The sequence below is a fragment of the Protopterus annectens genome, chromosome 4.part1, assembly GCF_019279795.1.
Source record: "Protopterus annectens isolate FY-2018-M chromosome 4.part1, PAN1.0, whole genome shotgun sequence".
Lineage (NCBI taxonomy): Eukaryota > Metazoa > Chordata > Ceratodontiformes > Protopteridae > Protopterus > Protopterus annectens.
Window position 1 is genome coordinate 470205550 of NC_056734.1, and position 12682 is coordinate 470218231.

Genomic DNA, 12682 nt, shown 5'->3' on the forward strand with positions numbered 1-12682 from the left:
TAAGATTTCCTTTCTTTTTTAGATATAGTTCAAGAACTATATAAAACAAACGTATTTAGAAAGAAAATTACTTCAAAAATTAAATTTTTAAGTAATTAATTCCTGTCAGTGTAATGAAATTGGTGGAGCTGAAGAAATCTGCTGCTATCCTGTGTTCATCCTTGGCCACGCCCCCGAATATCTTTATTTTTGATGACGTCCCATACAAACAATTAACAGGAGTTGCTATGGGGACTTCTGTTGCAAATACCTTTGCAAACTTAGTATTATTTTATTGGGAGAAAGCGTACATCTTAAATGATAGTAATGTACTAAATAAACATGTGAGAAGCTATGCTAGGTTTGTGGATGATTGTTTTTTGTATGGGATGGAACGGAAGAAGAATTGCATACATTTATTTCATATCTGAATAATACAACAAATTTTTTTAGATTTAAGATGAGTTTCTCATCACATGAAATGGTATTTCTAGATGTAAAACTATATAGGAAAGAAAATAAAATAGAAACAATGGTGCACAAAAACGATGTTCACATAATGAGATATTTAGAAAGCACTAGTATGCACCCCCCACATGTATTCAAAGGGATAATGAAATCACAGTTAATCAGAGTGAGCAGACTAACAACAGAAGAACAAGTGTATATGACTGAGATAGCATCTATGAAAATAGAATTTATGAAGAGTGGCTATGCAGAATATTTTATTAACAAAACCATTGAACTGGTTACCTTAGGCAGAAAAAATGAATATAAACCTATATTTGCAAGTGACATAATAGAGACTGAGCATGAAATATTAACACCTACAATAAGGAAAGATAGTAAAATAAGATACATAACTACATACAATGGTCACACATATCAAGTACGTAAAATAATTGAAAAAAACTGGCCAATACTGATGGCAATGCCAGAAATTAAAGTAATAGCAGGATCAAAACCTAATTTTGCATATAGAAATCACCAAGCACTTAAAAATATGCTGTGCTATAAGGATTTCAGGAAACAACAAAATCCAACACATAATAAATTAGGGACCTATAAATGCTATAACTGTACTTGCTGTGGTGACATTTTAGAAGCAGATTATTATTTTAAGCATCCGACTACCAATAAGAAATTCCAATTTTACTGTAATGCTACTTGCAACACTACTAAATTGGTATACCTTGCTACATGCACGTTGTGCCATGCGTTCTATGTTGGAAAGACGATACGAAGGCTTAAAGACCGTATCATAGAGCATAAATCAGAAATAAATAGGCAAAAACAGACTAATGCTCTATACAAACATATATTAGAGTTTGAAACACATAGATTTAAATTTAGATGTATAGACACAATAGAAATGGGTATGAGAGGGGGTGATACAAATAATCTTTTGGAGCTAAGGGAATTAGAGTGGATAGTTAGATTACAAGCAGACACCACTCCAGGTTTAAACAATGCTATCAGTATTAAACCTGTACTAGTAAAGCGACAATTAGATAATTTGTAATAAATGGTTTTAAGATTTTTCATGATGAGACATTAATGTTTTAGGTTTTGTGAAAGAGAATTGTTATTTTAAAATTGTTGTGTTGATTAATATGTCTTTTATAACTAATTTTTAGTGGTTGGTTTGGTCATGTGATTTTAAATTTACCTCTATATAAATGTGACAAAACAGGAAATATGTATGCTGATGAAGGGTTGAGAGCCCGAAAGCTTCATTAAAAGTTTAGCGCTCTTGAGTGAATACTGTGTGTTCTTGACTGTATATTGCTCTGTCTTCGAATTCTACTTTTCAACATAAATACAGCATTACCCACACCTAGAAGTGGGTTATTGCTATTATACCATGACATTATTTAAGAAAAGAAACTATTACTTTTCTTAAATAATGGCATAGTATAATGCCTGTTTACTGCCCTTCCGCAGATGTCTGGCATCCGCGGCAGTTCTGATGTACTGCGCGCCTGCGCAGTACATCAGAGCTGTGAGCAAAAGCAACGGAGAAAGCAAGATCTCCGTTGCTTTTTTTTTACTGTTTCGCTATGTTAAATGGGTTTAACATAGTGAGACAGCTTTAAAATAAGCAACGGAGCTCTGCTCAGGTCCATGGATGAAGCATTTCCCCAAAAGCACTAATGGTTGCCTGAATACAATGCATCCCTAAGTCTGATAACCAAAGCTTAGCCTGCAGTCACCCCTGTACTGGACTAAGTAGTCCGAAGCAAACAAGAGACTGTCATAGACAATGCTCATGTGGAGTGTAAAAAAATATATCATGCAAAATAAGGTATTATTCAGTGCATCCCTCTAATATATTGCAAATAATTTCAGCAGCAAGTGGAATAAACACCATTTTAAAGAACTTTTTTGTAACTCTTTAGGTGTAGTTAAAATTCTAGTAACATTTAATATAATGTGCCAAAATGTCTTGCCATTTCTGACTGCCTTCACTTAATTGAAGAACCCGTATTCAAATCTATAGTCCAACTACCACACTGTTGTTAACCTACTAATTAAAAACACAACATTTCAATTAATTTCAACCTAAACATTCATACTCCCGCCTGTATTAACCATCCTATCATTTCTTTCTAAATCAACAACCGATCTCTCCCATTACATACAAATTTCTCTCATTCAGAAAAACAAATTAACAAATATAACTAAATTAAAAGTTAACTCTCTTCTATAGACTTGTCTCTCATATTCTCTTCTGAAGATCCTGACAATAAGGTAAAACTTAGCTGAGCCCTATGCCACCCTCAATGTATATTCCTTTAATTTACTAAAAAACTAGTCAAACAAAGCAAGACTGGCTGGAAGACAAAATACCTTAAGGAACTTCTCAAATTAAGAGATGGATCATGGCAGACTTGGAAACAAAAAGCTTCCCTAAAGGCATGAACTTCTTTTATCACTTTATGTAATCTTAGCAAGCAAGTTATACATAGAAAGTCAACATACTCCAATCCAAACAACTCTCCATACTAAGGAAAATTAAACAGATTTATAAAGATGTCAACCTACTAAATGGTTATAAAGCCACACATACAACTATGCATCTCCAGATGCCATCCATATTCTGAAAGCCAAGTTCCTTAAAGAATTCATCAATTTTCTTCAAGTCACCACTTCAAACCTACCGTATCCACTCAGTCTCCGTCCCTGCCTTCCTTCATACCCCCCTTCTACATTAAAGAGTAACATATAAAAGTGAATAACTTAGTTGACCAAATTCCCACAGTTGATCCCTCTGTTTCTGATAATCCCCATCCCTGTTTCATATAGTACAGCAAAGATTTTCAGATCTCTCTGCTTTTCATCTACAACCTCTTCTTAACTAAAACCATCATGTCACAGATCTGGAAAATAGCATTGGTTAAAACTCTCCTACAACAGCCAAAACATGAAAGTACACAACATTGTCATCCAATTTACATTCTCTTTATCTTTCGGAAACTTCTTGAAAATATCATCTACATTAAATTCACAAAATAAATCCAATAATACTGTCTTCTCTCTGCAGAACAACATAGGTTTTGGTTAGCCCACAATACCAGGAAATCTCTATGAATACTCACCACTGATTTCTTATTCAACATGACCAAAGCCAACCTTACAGGAGCTCTTATATCTCACCAAGGCCTTTGGCCTTATCTGCTAGACCCTCCTTTTTCAAGACTGATCAAGAATTGACATAACATCAGAATTAGCTTATCCATTTTGGAATCTCCACCACTTCAAAAAGGTGAACCTCAAGGGTCCAGTGTTGAGCGTTTGCTTTTTACAGTATTTAACAAACTTCTATATGATCTCCAATATTTACTTTTAATTCCTAAAGCTACTTCATTCCAGTCTGTAATTCAAAACAAACCAGAAACTGACCAATTCACTTTTATCAAATGACTAATAAAACATAATCTACTATTAAACTTCACCAAACTAAAAGTATGCCTTTTATTACTCAGGACTAAATGGCAAAATTTCCACAATCTCTTGACATCAGAGTCATAAGAGCAAAACAATAGAAACTCAAATATCCTTCAAATATCTTGGTAGTTACATGACCAAATCCTTAACATCCATACTCACAAAGAAAAAAAAACAGAAGCAAACTTAATATCTTTCTCTTCTGGATCAGAAAATACATCTCTCACTGTCTAACTGCATCAGCCAGAGACTCTGTAGGCAATGAAGTCCTGCTAGATCAGCTGGAATATGACCTGCTCATTATAGCATCATCTTCCATGAAAAAGCATATCTGGCCTACAAACTATCACAAATAAAATGCATTGTTTCATCACAAACTCCCTTCTTACAGGATCACCATGGCTACCCTCTCTTTAAAGTCGATTGACTACCTATCAAACAATGGGTAAACCTTTCCTTAGGATGTGTTCTTTAGCTACAGTATGAAAGATTCAGTCATCATAAACAAGCCTCACAGCAAAAACCTTGTCTGCTTTTTGTGGAGGGGAAAATCATTCCATAGAAGATGTATTCTCTGTGATAAATATCTATCCCTCCAGCTATTCTGTTAATATTGCAGAAGAAATTGATGTCCCTTCAACTTCTGACTGTGTAATACACTTAACAGAATAGGGTAATTTAAGGCTCTATATGCAAGGCAGCATTCATTTCTGAGTAGCCTGCTTGATACCGAAAAGAGAAATATGGCTTTGAGATGGTCTGCATAGATTTCATGATTTAGACCTTTGATATTTTAAGTGAGGAAATACTGTGATCATACAGAGAGGGGCAGTTGTAGGCCTACCAGGTGCTGAGTACAGAGAAACTATAACCTGTGAAACAATGTTAAAGTGAGAGCCAGGAACTGTGGCCTCAGTGTCTTCATCTTGTTTAATGGATAAAATGAAACAATCTGCACTGGATGAAAGCTGCCAGGCCAAACGTTATTATGGACAGTATGACTCAGTGCAATCTACTAAAGAGAAGCTCAAGTCTTGTCAAGCAGTGTGAAGTACTCTGAATATATCATTTTATTGCAGCAGATATCTGTTGTATTCATTTTTAAATGAAACATTATTGAAGTGAGCCCATAGTCTTTGATAACGTTATAACGTGACTGGATGTCACACTCACTGATCTTTTTGTTATTACCTTCCTTCATTATGTTTTATCTGTTGTACTGCAACCTTTTCCCCCCAGGAATGTAATATTTTAACTCTTGCTGTACTTTATGCCACTGACCTGCCTAATGACTGAAATGGAAGTAAAGGTGTAACCTACACAGAACGCTATCAAATAATGAATAATAAATACGTAAAGGAATCATATGCAAAAAAATAAGTAAATGTAATTGTTTTTTACATTTAAAAACTATGAGATGGCCACATTTCACCAATGGAAATAGGATGAAGCTCAATATCAAGGCATGCTGCCCTATCCAGGATTGCTGCTCACTAATAACTGCCAAGACAAGACAATGCACAGCCATTACATGTTAGGCAGGTGGCTTATCTTATATATGATTCATAGTTACTGAAAGAGAGAAAGACTCTCTGCAGGTACCTCTCCATGTGCTTGTGTACTCGCTATGACAGTGGACATGGATGATGGGGGGAGGTGTGGCACTATCACAAAGTGTTCTATTACAACCATTTACCTGTGCCTATAACAGCACCGTAACGGGTGAGTGGCAGAAATATGGAACTTATTTCCAGAGGAAAGGAGAATTATTTGAAAAGAACTGCATTTGTTAGGTTTAAATGGACACAAGGACAAGACATGCCCTATATTGCAATTACAAAACTAGTTTAGGTGAGTGGAAAGGCAGAAATAGTGGTCTCACTATTTTTTTAATAACACAGCTTCAATAACAGATGTTGGAACGGCAACTGAAATGTAATTGCCCATACTCATGCCAAGATACAGTAAATAAGTAAGAAGCCTGTAGCATCCTGTTGTAGAAAAATGCCAGCAGCTATTAACCATTGTGCGTGCGCTTGGGTCTGTATGCTGCAGTTTGAAACAAAAACCTCTCCAGAATAACTTAAAACTAGTTATTCATGCTTTTTATTTTATTCTACGCTAAAGGGTGTTGTATTTATAGAGATGGGAGTTCCAAAGTTAGTATTTTAGTATTCATATTAATAGCAAAAAAAAAAAAAACACAAATGCATTCATCATTCTTTAATCAGTGAAACTTTCTTTATTGGAAGGCAGATGAGCTCTGTGTGTAAAACATTTCAACCTGATTTTGCTTTGGAACTCCTGTCTCTCTAAATACACTGGCCCCACAGGCCAATCATTTTGAGCCCACTAGCCCTGGACCATTGGCCCACAATACACACAAAGCTTTCCATATAGACACACACACACACACACACACATATATATATATATATATATATATATATATATATATATATATATATATATATATATATATATTGCTCACATAAGTACATTTATTCCACATGGTCCTTGCTTTTAGTTATTCTTGTTGTTGTTATTTTTACATTTATTTCTGTTTATTTTATTTTATTATCTTTATTATTTGATTTTTTTTTTTACTTTAGCGATAGTTGTTGCAATGATTTTAAAACTCATAAAGGCAGATATGATGAAGCAAAGGTGAAAGAGCTGCTCCCATGAGTTTTTCATGAGGTTTACATTGGCTGATTTTATTTTTATTCTTAGTTTTTTATTCATAGTTTTATTCTATGATGATTTATTGCATTATCTAACATAGGGCTTTTGTTTTCAGCCATGACGCACTGAGATCACTGCTTGCTTCCTTTTGATATTTTTTATTTATTATTATTTGTTAGGTTTTTTTTATATGGCTTTTCTTTTTAGTGTTATTCCGTTGGCTCTTCACAGGATAGGGAGTCCCCCCCCCCCATTTCTTTATCTTGCAGCCCAAAGGCCTGTCAGTCCAAGCAAGCATTTTTTCCATGCTCATTGCTAGACAATTCCTCCCATAACACTTACAGACTTCTTCCATTAACCAGCAACTCACCCTATCACGTATTCACTCATCCAAATTGACCAATGCTTGAGTCACAATACCCCTATTTGTTCAGAAATAAAACCCGAGTGGCACCAAGATACTCATGGCTTTATACTGCAAGCAGACAACATTTTATTTTATTTGCATTCTGCTTTATTCTTTTAAAATCTCATTTCGGACAAATTTCAGGTGCCCTTTTACCACCCATCCACAGTATGGCCCTACATATGAATTAAAATCAAGTCATGAATTTCCCATACTATTTGGTGTTTTCCCCAAAACTGAGCATAGCTCGGACTAACCCTCTTTTGTTGTCTATTGAAAATGTAACTCAAATAAACATTAATGCATGCCCAACTCACACCACAAAGCCATTGCCGCGTTGGCAGAGATGAGTGATAGCATACCTCAAAAAACAATGACTTCATCTACTCATCTACCCTCCAATAAAGAAAGTTTTATTGATCAAAGAACAGGAAATGTATTCTGTTTTCTTGCTATTGATATGTAAACTACAATACTAACTTTGGAACTCCCGTCTCTCTAATTACAACACCCTTTAACCTGGAATAAAATACTAGCACAAATAGCTAGTTTTCATTTATTCTGGAAAGGTTTTTGCTTTGAAGACAAAATAAATAGGAAAATAAAAATAAAAGACAGAAAACCAGATTTATTCTTTACCTAGAAGAAATACTTGTAAACAAAATACACTCAAAAGTGCACATTAGCAAGCCAGTTTTTGAACAGAAATAATCTGTGGTGAGGTAATGTATGTTTCCCCATACCATCAGCATTTCAGGATAACTCTTAAAGCAGAAATAGTGGCTTGTAATTCAATTTTTTCATGACAGTGACTTTGTAATTGCCAAATTGATCAGAGCATCAATAAATGTAGCAGACAAACAACTTTGGGCAGATACATGAACTAAAATTCAATGTGAAAAAATGCATAATAGTACCCTTTGGAAAGATGGCCACCCCAGGAAGGCATTGCATTGATAACACTGTCATAAAAGTAGAATTGCTCAGGGATCTGGGAACCCATGTTGAAAATTACTTAAGATTATACCACCATGTGTCTGCAGTGCTAAGAAAATCATTCTACATGGAAACTATTTATAGATAAGAGTATGGCACCCAGGTCCAAAGAGTACATTGTTCTGCTGTACTCAGCTGTCATATGACCAGTCATTGAGTACAACACACCGTTTGGCATGCACATTACAAGGCACTTGCAACACCATGAAAGACCACAGAAGTTCCTCACAAATAGAATATAAGCTGTATGCAGACCATCTGAAAGCATTATCATTGTACTTGGTCTCCAACAGACTTCTATGTGGCAATCTATGCCTAGCCTACAATACATTTTCTGACCCAATATTGATGACTTTTTGCACATCTGTAAAACAAATATCATTAGAAATAACTGTTCTAAGGACCCAAACCTCATCTACAACATAAACAGGAAATGTTGGAGGGACAGTTATATGTCTGAAAGATTACCCCTTCTATGGAACAGGGCCCCTGGAGAATGGCATAGCATCCATGTGAAGCAAAGCTCATCCTTAACTCTATTCAAACATAACAGACTAATGGCTGGGAAATTGCAAATTATTTTAATACGGGAAGGATCATTATTTTTTTTAGGGTTAGGAGGGTGGCCTAAAGGTTAAGATGTTTGCCTTACAAATACAAGATGCAGGGTTTGAGTCTCACAATGGATAATTGGCTAGGCTTAAAATGTCTCACAAGGGCAGTTAGCCTAGTACTAATCTATGAACCTATGAACCCCTGCTTTAGCATCTATGGCAATAATAACGGACAGGGGCAGCCCCTGAACACTTGATGTGTACAATCATAACCTTAAAATTCCTTGTTATATTGACACATATGCAATGTTTTGGTAAATTTGGAATAAAGCTTCGCTAGGCTTAAATAGCTCTGCATCCTGTAGCCTAGTAACCATCTTTGAACATACGAACCTTTGCTTGTTACTGTTGGGAAGGGGATGATCATGAAGGTTAGTTTGCTTCATTGTTTGAACACATTACCTCAGGAAACATGCAAGCTGTATTCTGGAACTACAGCCAAGACAGCTCTGTTGCTTCACTCTGGGTAGCAACATACCATGAGTATAAATTGTTTTGGAATCCAGCCCATTGTAAAATATACAGCGGTAATATTTTGAACAATAACAGTACAGATTATTCGATTAATGATACCAATTACATTATTATTAGTTACATTATATACTGCCTTTCAATATATGTATTACTGTACGATATTTGTGCAATCTATAGTTCTTATCCACATATTTAAATACATAAAATAAATCCTTACTTTGCATATTTATTACAGGACACGCTGATGTAGAGATTGGAATGGTAGCAAAGATCGTTGAAGACATAGGAAACATGGCAGATTGGGATAACACACGGAACGCTGTTGTACCAGATGTCACAGGTCCTGCGAAGGAGGTGAGGGATGAAAGTCTCAAACCTGTATTAAAATAACACAATATTAGTTATGTTCTTAACTCTACAGATCTAGATGCATATTTTTATGATGTAAAATCAAATGAATGCTGAAAAATATTTTATAAATGTCAACTTACTGACTGACAGATTTAATTAAAAAGGAATCAAAAATCAGATTAAAGCAGTCATTCATAAAATAAAGTACAGTTACTTAAGTCCTACTTACTTATAATAGTAGGTGTTTAAATTCCTCACTGGCTCAGTGGCATTTTGGGTTATCTTCCAAGGTAACCCAGTACTGACCAGATTTCCATAGCTCAGACTCCCCTCCTTCTCTTTCTATCTGTGACAGCTTGTTGGCTGAGCATATCCCAAGAGGGAAGCCTACAGATGTCACAGGAAGTGAGTGTTCATGCTTTTTTGCTTCCACAAAGTAGGAGAGGAAATCTTCCCAAATCCTACCCTGCCTAAGAGGTGGCAAGATAAGGATCCATGAGCCCCTGGAGAATGGCATAGCAAAGCCTGCTATGAACCATGAAAAGGAATTCCGTTTGTAGTGCTTTTTGAAGCTATGAACAGAGGACTAGATCTACCTAAAGGCATTTAGAATGCTTCCAAATTCCACCTGTTTCCAATATGCCATTGAAGAAGATAAGACCCTAGTTGGGTGAGCCATAACATTGCCTGGAAGAGATTTACCATGCTGGGTGTTACAGAAAACAATAGCAGAGGACAACCATCATGCAATAGTTCGCTTAGAGACAGGTTGATCTTTCTCAGCCCCCATAAAGGAGACAAATTGCTGTTCAGTATTCCGCAAGGGCTTTGTTCGGTCAATAGTACCTGAGCTGCCTGTGTGCATCCAAGGTTTGTATAATCTTTTCTGTCTTGTTCTGTGGATGCTTATAGAACACTGAGAGATTGATGGCTTGGCTTAAGGTAAATTCAGAAACAACTTTAGACATCAATGATGGATTTGTGCTTAACATAACTCTGTCCTTGTGAAAAACCAGAGGGATTTGGACCATCATAAGATCTTGCAGCTCAAAGACTCACCTTGCAGTTATCAGAACAATGAGTAAAACAGTCTTACAAATTATGAAGTGTAAAAGAAGCATTTTCAAAAGGAAGTAAGGTAAACTTTTCAAGAACAAAGTTGAGATACCAGGGAGGAGGAATGTGCTTCTGAGGGGGTCTCACATATAACAATCTTTTCATAAACTGTTTGATCACAAAAAGAGAAGAAAGAGGGGGGGTCCATGGCCAGGAGAGCTGAGATGGCTGTACTTGATAAAATCATTCTACAAACCACCTTTAAGTAGATCAAACAAATATTTCGATACCAGAGGAGTTGAAACCCTTTTTGGACTTCTGATATTGGCTAGGCATCACCTAGAAAACCTCTTCCACTTGTAGACCTATGATTTTTAGTTGCAGGTTTTCTTGCCTCCTTAAATACCTGCTGCACATCCTCATAGAACTAGTTCTTAAAAGTTATTAAAATAGAATCATCTAGGCTGTCTGTTACAATTGTTCTAAGTTGGGGTGTACTATTCACCCCAATGCTGTGTGAGCAGATCCAGTCTGTGAAGAAACTTAAGGTAATTGCCCTTGGCCAATTCCATTAAATAGCAGAACTGACTTTGCCTGGGTCAAAAAGGGGTTAGCACAATGATATTTCTGAATCTTTAAAACTTCCTTGGGAATCAGTGGAAACAGTGGAAATGCATATAGGAACATCGCTGACCATGGAAATGATAGAGCATACGTTTTCCAAGTTTAACTGAAAAAAGGATGTCTTGAAGAGACTTTTTTTGGTTATCTGTTTTGAAAGGAGGTGAACAAATCTACTTCAGGTGTTCCCCACATCTGGATCAAGTCCTGGAAGACATCTGCATGGAGCATCCACTTGTGATGGTCTGTCCAGGATCTTCTTAGTCTGTTTGCCATGTGTTTTGCTCTGACAGAATGCACAGGGCCTAAAGAGTCAGAGGATGCTGTAGTGCCAGCTCCCAAGCCATCACTGCCAAATGGATATGGCACTGTACCCCCTTGCTGTTCCCGGCATCACACCGCAGCAGTGTTGCCTGTGACCACTAGAAGACCTGAAGTAAATAACTGGTGAAGAAAATGTAAAGAGTGAATCACTGGCAGCATCTCTTTTGTGTTTATGTGCTTTGGCATATTCTGAGGATCCCACAAGCCTTGAACCTAAACTCCCATGGGTACTGCTCCCCATGCAAAATCTCAAGAGAGAGAAAGGGAGTCCTGGATTATGAGATAGTTGATCCCTTCACCACAGTTCTGAGTACTGGTACCTGGAACTTCAAGGGATAAAGGTGCTATGTCCTACAATTCTTCAAGTAGCATTGAATTCTTCTCATGTGTGGTCTGGCTGATGGTACCATGATGATCATTGATGCCATGAGGCCTAAAAGTTTGAGGATCTCTCTTGCTGGGGCAAGGTTTAGAAGAGAGAAATCCAAGAAAGTGCCTTGATAAGTCAGAACTTTGTCTTCTGGCAAAAAGACCATCATTTTACTGTGTAAATCCAATACCTTGTTTAAACAATTCATTGAAATGGTGTGAGGAACGACTTTTGAAGGTTCAGTTTGAAACCCAGGTGGGAAAGGAGGCATGCAACCTTGTCTAAGGACTCCAAGCATCTGGACACAGAATCAGCACAAATCAGCAAGTCATCTGAATAAGGAAAAATGTGGATTCTTAAGGTTCTTCAACAGGCAACCACTGGGGGCAGACACCTTTGTAAACAATTACAGTGCAGTACAGAGTCCAAAGGGTAATGCAGAAAAAATGATAATATAAGACAGATACAGCAAATCTCAAACATTTCCTGAAAGTGGGAGCAATAGGAATGTGATAATAAGCATCTCTGAGATGTAGACTCATCGTGAAACAGTGATCAGAAGGAGTATATATAAGGAGAATATTAGGACCGACTGTAAGGACAGCATTTTGATTTTTGGAAATTTTACAAAGGTGTTCAGAAAGGAAAAAACTAGGATGTGTCTCCAAGAATGTTCCTTTTATAGTACCAAAAAGATTCTGGAGTAAAATACTTTGTGTTTGTGTTTCATGGAACTGGTACTATGACTCCTGCTTCTACCATGTGATGCAGCACTCGAGGAAACAGCTCTGTCTGGTCTGGTGGGTGATGTGCAATTCCCCTGAAAGGTGGAAGATTTTCTATCTACTGCTAAGTGAA

General features: G+C 36.6%; 1 protein-coding gene across 1 annotated transcript in view; it reads right to left on the minus strand.

The window, feature by feature from the left end:
- The window catches only part of LOC122801235 (mucin-5AC-like), a 475953-nt gene that overhangs the window by 34964 nt on the left and 428307 nt on the right, over positions 1-12682 (minus strand). Inside the window, exon 19 of the mRNA XM_044070787.1 lies at positions 9320-9478. Coding sequence (XP_043926722.1) covers positions 9320-9478 — 159 coding nt within the window. The remainder of the gene's footprint in view (positions 1-9319; positions 9479-12682) is intronic.